This window comes from Lipophrys pholis, assembly GCF_963383615.2.
Source record: "Lipophrys pholis genome assembly, chromosome: 16".
Lineage (NCBI taxonomy): Eukaryota > Metazoa > Chordata > Actinopteri > Blenniiformes > Blenniidae > Lipophrys > Lipophrys pholis.
In genome coordinates this window covers 15,259,530-15,275,583 of record NC_137634.1, presented here as the reverse complement: position 1 = coordinate 15,275,583, position 16,054 = coordinate 15,259,530, and the positions used below count along the sequence as shown (strand labels likewise).

At 41.4% G+C, this 16,054-nt stretch overlaps 2 protein-coding genes across 3 annotated transcripts; one reads left to right on the top strand and one right to left on the bottom strand.

The window, feature by feature from the left end:
* Nucleotides 1–2,800: 2,800 nt before the first annotated feature.
* On the top strand, nucleotides 2,801–6,592 carry LOC308122335 (tyrosinase-like). The gene is made up of 5 exons (XM_080484100.1): nucleotides 2,801–3,763; nucleotides 4,102–4,318; nucleotides 5,135–5,282; nucleotides 5,362–5,543; nucleotides 5,706–6,592. Exons 1-5 carry the CDS (start codon nucleotides 2,942–2,944, stop codon nucleotides 5,969–5,971), a joined length of 1,635 nt encoding a protein of 544 aa, XP_080340226.1. The 5' UTR covers nucleotides 2,801–2,941; the 3' UTR covers nucleotides 5,972–6,592.
* A 707-nt stretch (nucleotides 6,593–7,299) lies between these two features.
* chordc1b (cysteine and histidine-rich domain (CHORD) containing 1b) lies at nucleotides 7,300–14,992 on the bottom strand. 2 transcript variants are annotated; one of them, XM_080484102.1, is made up of 11 exons: nucleotides 14,796–14,992; nucleotides 11,574–11,623; nucleotides 11,439–11,495; nucleotides 11,129–11,289; nucleotides 10,407–10,507; nucleotides 10,034–10,092; nucleotides 9,223–9,293; nucleotides 8,862–8,967; nucleotides 8,580–8,699; nucleotides 8,426–8,488; nucleotides 7,300–8,212 (listed from the first exon to the last, which is right to left on the bottom strand). In XM_080484102.1, exons 1-11 carry the CDS (start codon nucleotides 14,857–14,859, stop codon nucleotides 8,036–8,038), a joined length of 1,029 nt encoding a protein of 342 aa, XP_080340228.1. In that variant the 5' UTR covers nucleotides 14,860–14,992; the 3' UTR covers nucleotides 7,300–8,035. The 2 variants fall into 2 exon arrangements, with proteins under 2 accessions (XP_080340228.1, XP_080340227.1); XM_080484101.1 differs by having other exon boundaries at nucleotides 11,367–11,495; nucleotides 14,796–14,937.
* Between the last annotated feature and the right edge of the window lie 1,062 nt (nucleotides 14,993–16,054).

Sequence of the window (16,054 nt, the reverse complement as noted above, 5' to 3'; positions counted from 1 at the left end):
GGGGGGGGGGGGGGGTCCTCCTCCCACACTTTCAAGATCCATGCAATTACAGCTTGGCTCAAATTGAACCTTTTTAGATCAAGTGATGAATTATCTACAAGCATATTAGAACACATAATACTACATGTTGATATCCGCTTTTCAATGATAGTTAAGGTAAACTTTCAATGAGACGTCAAGTTGCTGTCCGTGGTGCTGAAATGTCGCGTCAACTTGCGCTCAGATTGACGTCGAAGCTGGAGGCTCAGTGAAGTCCCCAATTCATCCATGTGGACTCAATAACGCAATCTTTAGTCTGAGCGAAAAAATACAGATAAGTTCATCCTACCTTGTTTTGCAGCAGGTAGTATACAGATCTCATCCCGTCAGAGATGGTTTCCATTCCAGAGAAGCGCTGCAGGTTTTTTTTTTTTCTTCTTCGCTCAGGCTCAGTGAGGCGCCTAGCTACAGCAAACTGCAAATAGCAGCAGATAATACAGCCTGTTATTGGAACATGTTTGACTTACTGACGCACACCACAGCCCCCCTCCTGCTCCTCTACCTCCCCCTCCTCCTCCTCCTCTTCATCCTCCTCCAAAACAGTAGAAAACATGGAGCATCAGCAGTGACTAAATGAAGCAGAGAAGTCCCTCAGACGAAGAAAGTAACCATCGGAAATCAATAATGACGTAAATAAAGAGGGATTAAGGTTGTAATCTACATTTTGTTTATTTGTTTTTTATAGCTCTAAATCAGAAATTATTGATCATTATACAACACAATTCTCAGCTGCCAGTCAGTTATTTCTGTAAAATTAGATGTTTCCCATTCATTAGACAAATTTTGGACCTGACAACCACTTGGTGGTAAATTAATATTCATTTGTTCTGTTTGAGGTCAAATTCACCCCATTCACAAAACAAACAAACACACCAAAAATTCTGCTCAGCTTGTTGCTTCTTGGCTTTTCCTTTTTTTCCATTAGGGTTCTCATCATCATTGGAGGATTCAGATAAATGAATTCAAAAGTGAAGATGAACTGAAAGCTTTTTATGTCTTGCTTTGGGTCAGAATGACATTGAATATCATTTACCTTCATTCGCTACTTCATTATGTCTTTCAAGATTGTACTGAGATCCAGTTTTCAGTCTTGTATGTGTTACCTTGTTGCAAGCTGCTGATCTGGACAAAGAAAAGATACATTAATTCAAATTAAAGTGACTCATTGTACTCATATTGGACATTAGTGTTTATTGTGCTTTGTTTTTATATCTTACATCGAGAGAAACTAAAGCAGACCCGTTGAAGTATAATTTGTCTACCACAGTGAGTGCAACAGGATACTTAAATGTCAAGATTGATATTTCTTTTTTTTAACAATTTATCAAATGTGTCACAACCGATCAAACCACAGAGATGTCAAATATCTCATCATATATTACATTTTTTTTTATTAATTGGGAGAATTTGTTCTGAGTGATAATAATCAGTTTATGTTTGGAGAATATAATCAAATAAAGATCAGAGTTGTGGTGGACGTTTGCCTTTGGATATGACGTGTAGGAGTTAAATCAATACATTTTGTTATTTTCTTTGGGAGATCAAGACGATTGAGGCGGGCTTTCACATGGCATTTGTTATGACTGCATGGCGCCCTCTAGTGGTAATACATTGGTATTGACTAAATGCTCTGGCCCCATGAATATCACGTGTGGAAGTCAGAGTGGGAATTAAAGGTCAAGTAACACAGTGGGTACACTCTCAAACAAACAAAAAAGCCACGTGAGGCAGCAGTGAAAAAGATTGTTCTTCCGAGAAAGAACCAAAGAAGTGGCTGGAGGCTTCGCCGTTATCATCAGATGGTCCTCAGTCAATTCTTTGTTTTAAGCACCCTCCCCTCACATGGAGATGACTACTACAGGCTACAGTTATCTGTAGTCATCTGATCATACCATCAAAACTGAACATCTCAATTCTTGGAAGGATATTAACAATCTAAAATGAGGGAAATAAAATGCAATTCAATTTAATGTTTACTTTTAAAATCCTTGGTTTCATTATTTGTAAGAAACACACATGTCTTGGAACATTGCTTATCATTTTGGACTTGAGAACATAATTTAAACATGAAAATAGAGTAAAGTAAAAAAAAAAATATGAACGTGTTTGTGTTTCCTTTTCATGCTTCTCTTGCTATCCTTGGTACCAGTGCTGCCATGGTGATTCCATCCTAGAACGACTGAAATAAAACAGTTTCCTTGATGTGGGTGTGCTGTCTAGACATTTCTAATGTTGTGGGGACCCGTTTCTCTTCACACAGAACCCCCCCCCCCCCCCCCCCCCCCCCCCCCCCCCCACCCACCCACCCACCCACCCATCTAGCTCTCAGATGTTAGGGTGAAGACAACTGTACTGTCAGGATTGTGGTTCAGGATAAACAATTGGCTGGTTATAGTGTGGCAAAACTAATTGTCTGGGAAATGCTAGAGAGTTGATTTAATGCTCCACAAATGTGGGTTTTAATGAAGCAGAAATCACAGGGAAACCCAACATACTGTATATGAAACGTCGAAGGTCCAAGTGTCTTCAGCTGGACCGTTTTAGGGTTTATTAATTATGATCATACAATTAATTTTTGTTTTGAATCCACTGAACAATACAAACTTTAATAGCGATTAATGAACAACTTTTCAGTAAAATTGTGGTGGTTTTTTTGTTTTGAAAGGAGAATCTTGAGATGAGTGCTTGTGGGTAAATTCCTTCCAAACCCTCCCCTTGAGAAGTAAGTCGGGGGTTAATGGGGCATGTGACTGCCTCAACCAAAGTGGGGTGGGTGGGAACTTAAGCCAAGAATTCTTTACATGTCCAACTTTTCAACTTGACGCATTTCATTCTTTCTTTCACTGGGACCGGTCGGAGTCTCCAAGTTAAAAAAAAAAAAAAAAAGAAGAAGACAGTTGTGATGTGGCTATTGAAGATCATCAGTCTCCTGTTGTGTTTGCGTGTCAGCCATCAACAGTTCCCCCGTCTGTGCGCCACCCAGGAGGCCCTGCGCAACAAGCAGTGCTGCCCGGCCTGGGAGGGGGACGGCTCCGCTTGCGGGGCCATCTCGGGCCGGGGCTCGTGTGAGGATGTGGAGGTCAGCGATCAGCCCGACGGACATCAGTATCCCTTCTCTGGCATGGACGACAGAGAAAAGTGGCCGCTGGTGTTTTACAACAGGACTTGCCAGTGCGCGGTGAACTTTATGGGCTTCAACTGTGGGGACTGCAAGTTTGGCTACTTTGGGCAGAACTGCAACGAGAGAAGAGAATCTCTCAGGAGGAATGTATTCCACTTGTCCAGGTCCGAGAAGATCCGGTTAATCTCCTACTTGAACTTGGCCAAGCAGACCATCAGCAGGGACTATGTTGTGGCCACAGGGACTTATGTGGAGATGGGGAACGGATCCAATCCCATGTTCTCCAATGTGTCCGTGTATGATGTGTTCGTGTGGATGCATTACTACGTGTCCAGGGACGCGCTGTTAGGCGGCCCGGGGAACGTGTGGACGGATGTGGACTTTGCGCACTGGGCTCCGGCTTTTCTCCCCTGGCACCGGGTCTACCTGCTGCACTGGGAGCACGAGATCAGGAAACTGAGCGGGGACATGAGCTTCACCATCCCGTACTGGGACTGGAGGGATGCCCATGGCTGTGCCGTGTGCACGGATGAGCTGATGGGGGGCCGGAGTCCCCAGGATCCCAATCTGATCAGCCCAGGCTCGGTCTTTTCCTCCTGGAGGGTAAGCACGCACCAGCAAGGGTTTTCTTTTCTTTCTCCCTTGTCTTGTCTTTTCTTTTCTACTCCTCTCCAGAGTATTAGAGTAAAATTATTTATCTTTTAAAAATATTAAGAGCATGTAGGAGTTTTAAATTATTAATACATATTTTTACCAAAAAAAACCATCTACACACCAATTTCTTAACTGTCTTTTTGATTTGTTTGAGAATCATAAGTGATAATAGAGTATCTCGAGATCCTTGTATTTGACTGACACAGTAAAGCACCTCACTCTATCCACTGATCTGGCATTCACTTCGCCGTTGGGATGTTTTGGCTTTTCTCTATCTGCATCTGCAGGTCCTGTGCTCAGAAGCCACCGAGTACAACAACAGAGGTGTGCTGTGTGATGCCAGGGCAGAGGGCCCACTGCGTCGCAACCCTGGGAACCACAATCGTAATGTGGTTGAACGATTACCAACTTCAGCAGAAGTGGAGTTCACTCTCAGTTTGCCCAACTATGACACTGGAGCAATGGACCGCAGTGCCAACATGAGCTTCAGGAACACTCTGGAAGGTCAGATAAGCCTTGCCACATTCACTATGCACTAACACACACCCACTGAGATTTACCACCCTTCCTTTTCCGACTGTTACTCTGCAAGCTGAAGACTCCTCTGATTATTTATTCCCTTTTAAAGTATCCAGCCTTAATGACTGAGTGCGAAATTGCAATACTGTAAGTAATCCTTCTCAATCACAAGAAATGATCTTCACTTTACTTGAATTGTGCTCCCCTTAAAATACACACTTAATCTCAGCGTTATAGTTACTGGCTGGCATGAATTGATTTCATACTTGGCATGGACATCGATTTAGATATTAATTTGGGACAAATTTAGACATTATGGGAAGACTAAATAATACAAGACATCAACAGCCTAAACATTTATTTTCAAGTGTATTAGCAGCATATTAGTATTATATAATCCTATTTGTAGTACTGTAGACTAATTTGTAGGATTTTGATGGCTTGTCTAGATTACCATATCAGATCATAAAAAATTCACATATCTATTTCCCAGAAAACTAAAGGTTCACTTTAGGATGAAATTTTTTTTCTTGTTTGACCATTTAATGGAGTCATTGTCATTCATAACCTTTCAGATTTCAATGCTCGTCTATTCAAAGGGGTGAACTCCCGTCTCCGCTTTAGATGGAATGAAACCCGAGCTGCTTGAGTTTTAAATACAAAGAATCAAGTTTTCTTCATTGAGCTTCACACTTTTGAGGAATATATGCTCTTTACAATAAATAGTATTTCTTTTTGGCTCCCCCACCAAAGCAAAATGCCATTTTTGTCACTTATGACGAGATGTTTTCAATCTTGCAGGATTTGGGGACCCTCAGACTGGTTTAGGTAGCAGTCCTCAATTGGGCATGCATGCCGCTCTACACGTCTTCATGAATGGATCCATGTCTTCGGTGCAGGGCTCGGCAAATGACCCCATATTTCTTCTCCACCACGCCTTTGTTGACAGGTGAGACACCTTCAGACATGCAATTTGTCCTCTTGCACCTTTGCAGTGTTAATGTAACTGCTTTCCTTCTCTCTGGAAGCCTTTATGAACAGTGGCTCAGGAGGCACAGGCCATCACCATCCCAGTACCCAGGGTCCAACGCTCCGATAGGGCACAATGCTGAATATCACATGGCACCATTCATGCCCTTGCATCAAAACCGAGAATACTTCATTTCTAGCAAGGACCTGGGATATGAATACTCTCATCTGCTAGGTGCCAGTAAGTTCACTTTCATTTCATCTGATTCGTTCTATAATCTTTTGGTTTTTTTTGGCCAATTAGAACATTAATAGATGGAGACTTTGGTGAAAAATGTTTCAATCTTACACAGTACTCTCCCTGTAAAATAAAAGTGTGCCACTTTACCTTTGTTCTCGGTAGGCCAGAGGCTTGCAGAATCTCTGCATCCTTACCTGGAGGAGTTGCAGGCATCATGGCCCTGGCTGCTGCTCGCAGCACTCTGCGGTGGAATTGTGGCGATAGCTGTTACGGCTGCAGTCCTAACTGCAAAACGGCGATATAGCGGGTCATCGTGGCTGCAAGGGAGGAGCTGGAAAAACTTATTTGCTCACCCTGAAAGACAGCCACTTATCTGGAGCAACGACACAGAGGAAACCAGCCACCGTAACTACCAGACAGCTATGTGACGGTGCAGCCTGAGCAGGGACGACCCCATTTATGAAGCTTACTGAGCACTGTGAAGTCTGCCTGGATCTAGACGCATTGTTTATGTTGAAACTGTATTAAAAAAGTAAAAAAATAAAAAATAAAAAAAATAATTAAAAAAAAGCATGTATTGTTTTAAAGGATTAAGATACACCTTGAACTTTTTGCCATCCCACAATATGTAACCTGTCAAATTTGTGCTGTTGGATAATTTCAGACTTGTCCTGTGTGAGATTTATGGTGCCTGTCATGTGTATGTTCCATCATGACTTCTCTCATTTATTCTCTGGAGTTCAGTTTTTGTGGAGATTACCTTAAAACACGAGGTGCTGCAATGCGTTGCATCAGTCAAGGCAAGAAAGTATCAAACAACCACTCTGAGTAAAAACCACAAAAATATTTAGACATCAACAGATGCCTTGGGGAGCTGTCTTTTATTATCTTTGTGTAGGAGTTGACTAAGACACACTTTGATTAATATTTGAATTGATTTATGTTTGTGATGCTTTTGGAAAGTGGGAAAAAGAAAATAAAAAAAAAGCAGTCTCCACTTGAAAGTCAAGATCTGAGACCTGAGCTGCATGAGGACTTCGTTCAATATCCTAACCTTGGAGTTGCTCAAGTTTTTGACATTTATGAAAAGTAGATGCAGTTCAAACCATTAACGTTTCAAAGAGTCTGACATTAGAACGAAAAACCTGCTCAGAATGTGCAACTACATTCAGATTGATGAAGAGATGCAGTATAAACCTTCATACATACTTTTTTTTTTTCCTTTTAAAGTTCAAGCCAAACGAAGTTTTAGTAAGATAAATAATTTCTTCATTTAATCTAGAATTGGGGAATCAATCAGGAAATACACGTCATACATTCTCAGCCTGGACACATGCTGTCAAGAATAACCTTTTTTATAATACAGTACTTTGTTCAGAAATGTATTGAAATGGCATTCTCAGGTAATACAGTACATTCTCTTCAGAAATCCATACCATGCTGTCTTGATAAAAAAAAGATAAATACAGCATTATGATTCAAAATTGTACAATGTATACATTATTTATAATGACATGAACTAAACTGTGACTTTAATAAGGAATACAGTCCCACATGACATATTTGAGTCCCAAGGAAATTATTTAATTTGTATAACAAGATTTTTCCTCAACAGATTAAGTGTTCTACAAATAATAACAGTTTAATAATGCACATTTCCAATTCAATCACATTGGATTAAAATTGGAATACCCCCCTTTAAAAGTGTTTGGCCATATTGCGTTGATCCAAGTATTAAGAGTGACTATAATTAAGATTTGTTGTTGTTGTTTTGCTTTTCTTTTGGGGGGGGGGGGGGGTTGTTCTGCTTTAAAATAAGAAGGCATGGTTTTGTAAAGCACATTGTTCAAGCCCACTAACCAGTTTAATACCAGAATGCAATACAGTGAAAAATAGAATGAAAAAACAAACTTTGGGGTCGCGAGTACAGTAAAGTGATGCACTTAGATCTGATACAGGTAGACTAAAGAAAGCAACATCTTCAAATGAACTTATGAACCAAAAGGATGGAATGAAGAAAAACAAACAAACAAACAACATTATCATTTCTAATACACCTGAATCGAGACAAAAGAAAACGGCTGAGGTCATGTAAGACGATCACAACTTTGCTCTATTAAAATGTCTTGATACGATCAGACATGTGATCAACAGGGTCACCACCAACTCACATTTTATTGTGTGACGTGATTCTCCAGGTTTCAGTGCAATTTAAGAGATTCATGGACATTTGTTACTGTTTTAATTATTGTGAAAAAGTGTTGTAGAAATCCTAAACGATCCCTCAGCAATCACACTTGCATCACTGCTAATAAAGCTGAAAGAAATAGTCCCGAGTTGAGCACTCGGTTAATGGGGAGTGGTAAGAGGACACTGTGATGTTGAGAACTAAAGGCCAATAGTTCCAACGCAGCTGGAGGCAATTCTTTGTAAATAATGAAACTTGTATGGTGTGTTGCCTTTGATACACGCGATTCATTCATGCTACCTCTTTAACTGGAGTCCTCATCCTCACTATCCTCATCGCCTTTTTTCTTTTCGCTCTCTGTGGGAGGGGGGACAGGAGGGGGCAGGTCCAGGCGAGCCCAGGACATAGCCTCGGACTTCCTCATGGCAACTTCGATCTTTGCTGCCATCATGTTCACTGTGCTTTTACTCACATCGATGACCTAAAATGGCACAAAGGTGTGCAAGAAAAGAGGGATGTGAAAACAAGGTGCATATCAGTAGAACTCAAACAAACAGATATCATCCACGTCAGGAAGCAAAACTGCAGCATCCTAAATGCAGCGTGAAAAAGCAATAAAGTCTAAATTCAAAGTGGCAGGATGCAAGAATCAGGAGCGTGTTCATATTAAGAGTAAAACTGACAGGGTACTTACTCCCCACAAGCTGATGTTCTGCTCAAATTCCTTCTCTCCCTCGAATATAATGCGGATGTTGAGCTAAAAGAGAGAAGAGGAGACAACAGTCAACCGAGACAAACTACACGTTTCAAAACAGTTCACTGACGTGACAGACAAAAGCGTCTCTCACCGTGGTGCTGTTGGCGTCAACAGAGCTCAGCTCTGGGATGGCGTTCTTTGCGTAGATAGAAATGATGACCTGTGTCCCGGTTTGATGCCAGTCAAAACGACATGGCACCACTTTCTTACCCTGCGGAGAGATTTCAGATAGTGCCCTGTTTAAAATACAGCACAGGCGCCACTAACTGTGTGAGCGTTCACCAGGCGCCGCTAGATGGGAGTCGCAGCTGAAGCGCTTTCTTTCACACAGACTTGATAAATGATCACTTGATGTTGAAGCCGGGGCGCCTACCGCATCTTTCTTCCTCCATAGATGTGCTCCCTTGGTGCAGCCCTCTTGAGAGAGGAAGGTGTTGAAGTCTGAGGTTTTCCTCTTACAGCAGCTCCAGTATTTCATCCTGGGGATGTGGGAAGGACATAACATTCACTGTGCTTTTCCTTTTTTGGCAGTAAATAGCTTGTCACTCAAGAGAAACAGTAAACACGACGAACAGGAAGCACAACAGTAAAACATCGGTGCTGCTCTACAGGAGTCTTTTACAGTTTCCAGAAAATAGCTCCTCTATCCGGTCACAGAACAAACCAAGGACTTTTAAATGTGAAATCGAAATTCACTTCACAATTGTATCATAACACTATCACCAGCAACCCACCCTTCATGAAAGATGGGAACTCCAGAGTGGTACGAGCACACGTCTGAATCACTGGCAGGCCCATCAAAGCTCTAAAGGTAGAACAAAGTCAAACATCAGGTATTTCACTGAAATAACACGTAACAATTCCTTCAAGTAAAGCACTTCGCTTATATTCATAAAGCATTTCAATAGTACTTTCAGAATTCCTTGTTAGCTTTATTGAGGGATGAAAAGGACAGTCCTCTAGTGTAATGCTTATTGAAATCAGATTTACAACCTTCAATATTACCACAGTGACAAAGATCAATGTATCACTGTCTAGAAAACCCATTAATTCCCCATTAAAAGACCCAAAAGTACAAGTTTCGCCTCTGCCAAGACCCCAACTTACAAAACTTACTACTTACTGGATGTAAGCTGCCCTGGAGACATTGTCTTATGGCCTTCAATCACATCAGTTAAAGTGCAATTATGCAAATCTGTAAATTCCCACTCCAAGTGTCTACCAAACATGTCAGTGCAGATTCTCTTCACAATTTAGCTTCTAATCTCGAATTCTGGCTCTGACGGGATATATCAGTTTGAGAAAAAAAACTAAAATCTTTACTTTCCGTCTCAGAAAAGTGGAGGTGGAAGGAACTCGTTGCTTTGCCCACCGAGTCGAGTTTATTTATTTCATGAAACATTTATTTATTTTTTTGTGAAATAATTGAACAAAACAGAATTTATACAAAGATAATATCAGCAAAGCGAATAAAAGTTCCGTCACTCACTTAAGCATCACATACATTTCCTTCAGAACATTCCATTTTACAGTTGATTTACTTACTTTAGTGCAGCCCCCGTTTTTACAGGACGTTCCGATTTTGATCTCATCGCTATCTTCCTCTAAAAAGTCAGAGACGGGAGGAGAAAGACAAAGAATTGATGCCCATGAGGAGAATTTAAATATGCTCTTAACAGAAACGAGGCATTGTCCTCTTCCTGTCAGCCTCAACTCCACTGCCATGATGCGAATGACACAGGTGATGGCAAACTCCCAGTGGCCATCCATTAAGTTCTACTGTCAACATGACCTTCCTGTCGACTCTAAAAAGCTGTGGATGGATGGTTTTCTAAGATGAAGATGACAAAAAAAGATTAAAAAATACAGACGTGCGGGAGTGAAAGAGAAAAAGGGGAAGATTAAGTTCTGTTTTCACCTTTCTTCTCGGCAGCATTCTCAGACAGTTTTAGTTTCTCCAGAGCCTGCTTCAGGGAGGTGGAGACTTTATGCTGCAACCTCACCATGGGTTCATCAGCACTGAGAGAATGAAATCAAGAGCAAAACTTTCACAAGTGTAGAAAAAAAGAGACTTTTTTTTTTTTTTTTTTTTTTGAATTTATTAAAACTATTCACAGTAAAATCTTTTTCAGCTTGAGTAAAAACTACATTATTGGCAACAGCACTCCAAAACCACCTCTCGTGTGCAAAGCCCAGCTCAGACCAATATTCAACTTGAAAAGAGAAGAAACTATTTCAGGAGTAATCGCTTTATCACTCGCCCGTTCTTTCTCTTTTGAAGGCAGTTTAAAAGACTGGAGAACACCTCAGACGATCCTGTGACCGCTCAGTTCACGTTTGATGATTTAATACCTCTGACTCTGCACCTCACCTTTCATACATTTAATACTAAACCAGAAAATCAAGCAGAGCACAACATTGATCGGGCATCTAAAGGAGAAACGCATTCAAACAGAAGCCCTGTTGGTGCAGCGGATGGAAACTCGGACTGTTCTAATTATTACTTTCCATTAGAATCTGAACAACAATGCCAGGACAATTACATTTCAAATCACGTCTACTATAGTTGGCACAAATGGTCGGAGCTTAGAACATCCTTATGGCGCTGATTAAATTGCAAAAAGTATGTGTACGACGAACCTCGGTCTGTGTATCGCCTCCTGAGGTTTTGGTGCAGAGATGATGTACTCGTTAAACTTTGGTTTTTGGTCGTCGGGCTCTTTCTTTTCTCCCGATGAGGTGACATCTGGCTTCACCGGCTCAGGGGGCTTCTCTTTGTTGTGTGGACCTTTTGTGCAGCCCTGTGAGGAGAAAGTAACAAACAATACCACTTCATGTCAATGCAGCCCCAGACACAAAGGTGGCGGTCAATACCTACAGTGTGAAACAATGGACTACGGAGGCCGTGGAGAATAGAGACTAACACGTACGACCCAAACAGGAAACTCACAGCAATGCTCAGGAAGTCGGAGAAGTCGGTCGTTCTCCTCTTGCAGCAAGACCATCCCTGCAGGGAGTTAAAGAGACGTCAACTTGGACTGGGAAAACGGGATACAAGCTCGCACAAGCTTTTCAGGCGATTTACCTTCAAGGCATCGTGGAACACCGGGACTCCCGGATGATAGGTGCAGCCATCTGTGCAAACAAAAATAACCATCTTCGATAAACATGAAGAAAAATATGTTGTGGTGCTGGAGAAATAGAGACTTTGTTCATCCTGAATAGCTTCTGCAGCAAAATGCTAATTTATTTCACAGAGGGCTGAGTAACGCCATCGAAAGGCAGTTTGTGTATATTGCAGTGCACTCCAAAATATCAACTAAAGTCACTTCTCACTGATTTGATGGCTCTTTCTCGGGAAAGCATCACAACATCGGGGATGACTGCTCTGCCTTCACACTTGTAGGATAAAATCGAGGAAAGAAAACATGTACATATATTCTCTTTCACTGAGGGCAGTTTAATAGTTAATTGGAAAAGATGTTTAAGAAGTTTGTGTTCGGAACATCTTCGGAGAAAGAGAGGCATCAAAAAGACTGGGACATTATAATTAATGAGGACAACTAAGTCCTACTACAGACTTGGCAAATCAAGAAAACAGAGAATAAAGAAATGTTAATGTCTTGTCAAGATCATATGTTCATGTATTTTTTTTTTCTACAGATCCTGAAATGTAAACTTCCTTTTGCTGAATTCCATTTAATTCGGTATGAAATGCAAATAAGTATACGAGCTTGGAAAATTAGTTTTACTCTCCTTTAATACAAGAAATACTACATTGACTCCATCGGAGAAAGTCTTCCTCTGCATTTCTCATTCAGTTTCCCATTTGTACCTTAACCGCACAAACATGCGTCGCTCGGGGAGGGGGGGGGGGGGGGGGGGGGGGGGGGGGTCAACGACTCTGCTCAGGGACCCACAGTGGTGAATTGTCAGCTGTAGGATTTATACCTGTGAATCTCCGATGCAGCGGCAGCTTCTCTTACCTCTAAGTGACCACTGTCCTCCAAAATGGAGGACACATGGCAATTTAATGGTACATGGCAAACAGCCAGAAGCCACTTATGGATGACACATAAATTATCATACTTTCAATATTTGAGATAAATAAAAAGTGAAACTTTTATAAAGACCAAATCATACTGAAACAAATGAAAAAAAACAACTCATGAGGATATAATAAATCAAGCCTCAGGGCGGCCTGAGCAGTGTCACCGCCATCGATACACCTCGAAGATACCCCGAAAGATAACAGTGTACTCCAGAGTTGTGGAAAAAGACGAATCCTATTAAAATGGAAATTAGACTCGAGTCCTGCATCAAGTGTGTAGCTGTGCACAACGCCGGATCACTCCAAGACAGAACAATTCTAATGATAGAAAATCAGGGATTCACGGCATTCCATCATGGGAGCCGAGAACAACAATACTACTCTAAAAGTTCAATTAGAGGTAAATCAGCGCATCTGTAACAACAATATATCATCTGGTATACAAACCTATTATAAAATTGAATACGGAAACAATGTATGTTAGAGAATCATCAAGGGACTGGGCTTCCACACCTACAAACACACGCGCAATTTGTTGCTTTAGACGTCTGCACACAACAATACTGAACAATGCCTCAATTTGGTATTTTGTCTTCAGGAAGCATCTACTCATCCTAAATGCAGCAGATTAAAAAGAAAGATATTGAATATGTTTAATTGTGTGCAAGTCTAAAAACACAAGCATAACTGAGGTTGATGTTAAAAGTGCTTTTGTTTTCAAAGTCATCTCTGTGAAATCGGTTTCAGCGTGGAGCCGTTGTTCTTGAGAAGAATGTGGATTACGATCTTTTACGTCTCGATTTCAGAAACTGGGCAAGTTTCGAAACAAGCTCACTGTTTAGTGAGGATAGTAAATTTCAGAATCTGTCAGAGATGAAGTCAACAAATCCTGCATATGTTTTTAGTCATTTGCAATAGCTTTCAGTATTTATTTTTCGCTAAATAACTGACATATTTTGTCTATTTGTAAGCAATGGTCCGCACTCCGTGGCTCTATCAGGGCTCTTTGTGAGAGTTCATTTTTGGTCGCTGCCTTCCTTTACACTAGATGCCTTTCCTGAAGCAACCTGCCCAGTCGGGGTGTCGGGGCTCGCTCAGGGACCCACGGTGGTGCTCGTCCGCAGTTCAATTCAAAATCGCTGGTTTGACTAAGCTCTAGGCCACCACTATCAATTCTGTAGTGGCTTCCCTGTGACTTTCTCAAGGTCACCTGTAAGTGAAAAGCGATTTCAATTTTTCACTTGAACTTTTACCGCAGGGTATATAAAGGGCCTCTTTATGTTTACTTTCACCTGCCCGGCACATTTCACAACAGTTTCTGCCTCCCAGGCTTCAGTAAGATAGCCATATAAAACCAAAGACCATTGTACAGTTACAAACACAGACCATCTTTGTTTGGTGTGATTCAGATAACTAGATTTTTTTGTGTGCGTATAGCAGTGATTTTAAATGTGTGAAACAGACTGGAATCTGAGGATCAGATCCTCAATTAGTAATACGAATAAGTATTCATTAGCTATACAATTGATTTTGCACTAAGTGTATTGAAAGTCGATTTAATTAAAAGCTAGATCAAAAAAATCATTTCAATAGCATTTATACCACAACTTAAAGCCTGTAACTTGAACAAGATTAGTGTGTGTGTTATTCTAGCGTTCAACAGTTGCTTTCAGACCAAAATATTCGAATTGAAATGTAAACTTGTTGAAGAAGAGTCCTGTGGACTAATGTTGCGATACAACGGACACTTAATTGTTATGTTGTGTATAAAACATTTATATCTACCAATGGCTTCTTCTTCTTCTTTTACTCGACTTGGTCAGACTGACTTCATTGTTTCACGTTAGCACATTGCTGCCTCATTGATAAACCACGGGAAACGTGTTGTAGCTCATCTACGAGCAAAAACAAAAACCTAAAACTTGACGTGCTTCTGAAACTTTCACCCGCTCACCGTGTGTCCTGTCACTTTCCCGAAGTCTTTCGGTCGCCCTCCACGCTGCTAACCGCTGTAGCTTCACATGCTAACAACAACATAGCGATCACGTTATTTCCCCGGAGCTCCACGTGTTTTTAGCTGCCGAGATTACCCGCTGCAGCTGGGTTCGTGTATGAAGTTGTAACGGCGTTGGGAGCAGCGAGCATTGAGCGAGCTACGTGGGCCCGGCAGGCCTGACGGCTGTAGAAATTTCCAGAGGTTAGCTTCACTGCTCGCCTGGCACGAAGCACAGCGATGTTAACCGAGACACTACTCACCGTCTGGGTTGTTTTCTGGGTCGAATCGCTCTCCACATCCCTTATTATAACATAAAACCGACATGTTGGAAAAGAGTTTTAATGTTTTTTTTAATAAAATGACCACTAAACAAGACTCGTGTATGTGTGTGTGGGAGAGAGAGAGAGATGCGGAGCCGAAGCCGTTGCCTTTAAGTGCGGCGTACGATACCGGCAACACTTCCGGGTGTTTTCGGCTCTTCTCGGCAAACATCGGAGACTGCCCGGTGCCCGCCTCCCGCCTCCCGCCTCCCGCCTCCTGCGCACCGTGGTCCCACACAAGCGACAACTGATGCTGACCGCTCTGAAACTTGCCTCAAGCGGCACGTTCTTCGTGCCACGTTTATCACGAAGCCTCATCTTCCAGCAAACGAATATCTCACAGCTTTTTAGTCAAACTATTGCAGTCCCGGAGAGAAACGCACGCGGCACCCGGGGTTTCAGTAGTGAGGTGAATGAAACTGGGGCAATATCTATAGTTTTGCGAGGATGGCTGCAGTCAAGTAGACAACTGCTTGTCGGGATTCCTATGAGCGATTTTCTATTTTGCGCATCACCACTCTCAAAATGTAAATTTTTTTTTTTAAATGAATGTGGGCAAGAGAATGGAAAAGGATTTACTTTCACTGATACCAGCTCTAAAGGTAAGAAGACACTTTGCAATAGGAAGTCTCTGCAAATTAGTGCAATTCGTGCAAACTCGAGCGAGAGAAGGAGGCTCTAAACTAGAGGTTGAGAAACTCGCAAATTATTATTATTTTTTTCTGCAATGAATGCGAGCTCCACTGCATCTGCATATCAACATGGGAGACGACAAGTGCATCCCAAGATCTCCTGGGACAGGCTCACAGAGGGGAATGTTGATATGAGCCGTTGATTTCTGGCAGCCTTTTAGATGTGCTGATAATGATCGATAATAGGCTGTCTGGGTCCTTTTCGGAGAATTAATCTGCTCGATTTCACCATCAGTTGTTTTGTTTGAATTGTGTTGGAAGTTGAAATTTCCATGAGGAAAACGCTGCTGTATAATGCATGAGATGCGTGGAATGCACACTACAGCATATGCAATATTTATAAAGCATTTATAATTGTGAAAAGGAAATTGTTTTGGTTATTTCCTTGTCTGATCTTTTTCTCGGACATCTGATTCAGTTTCTATGTTTTGTTCTGATGGCAACTTTTTTTTTTTTTTTTTTTTTAAGCTTCTTTGAAATGAGATTTTTTTATTGTGTGTATGTAAA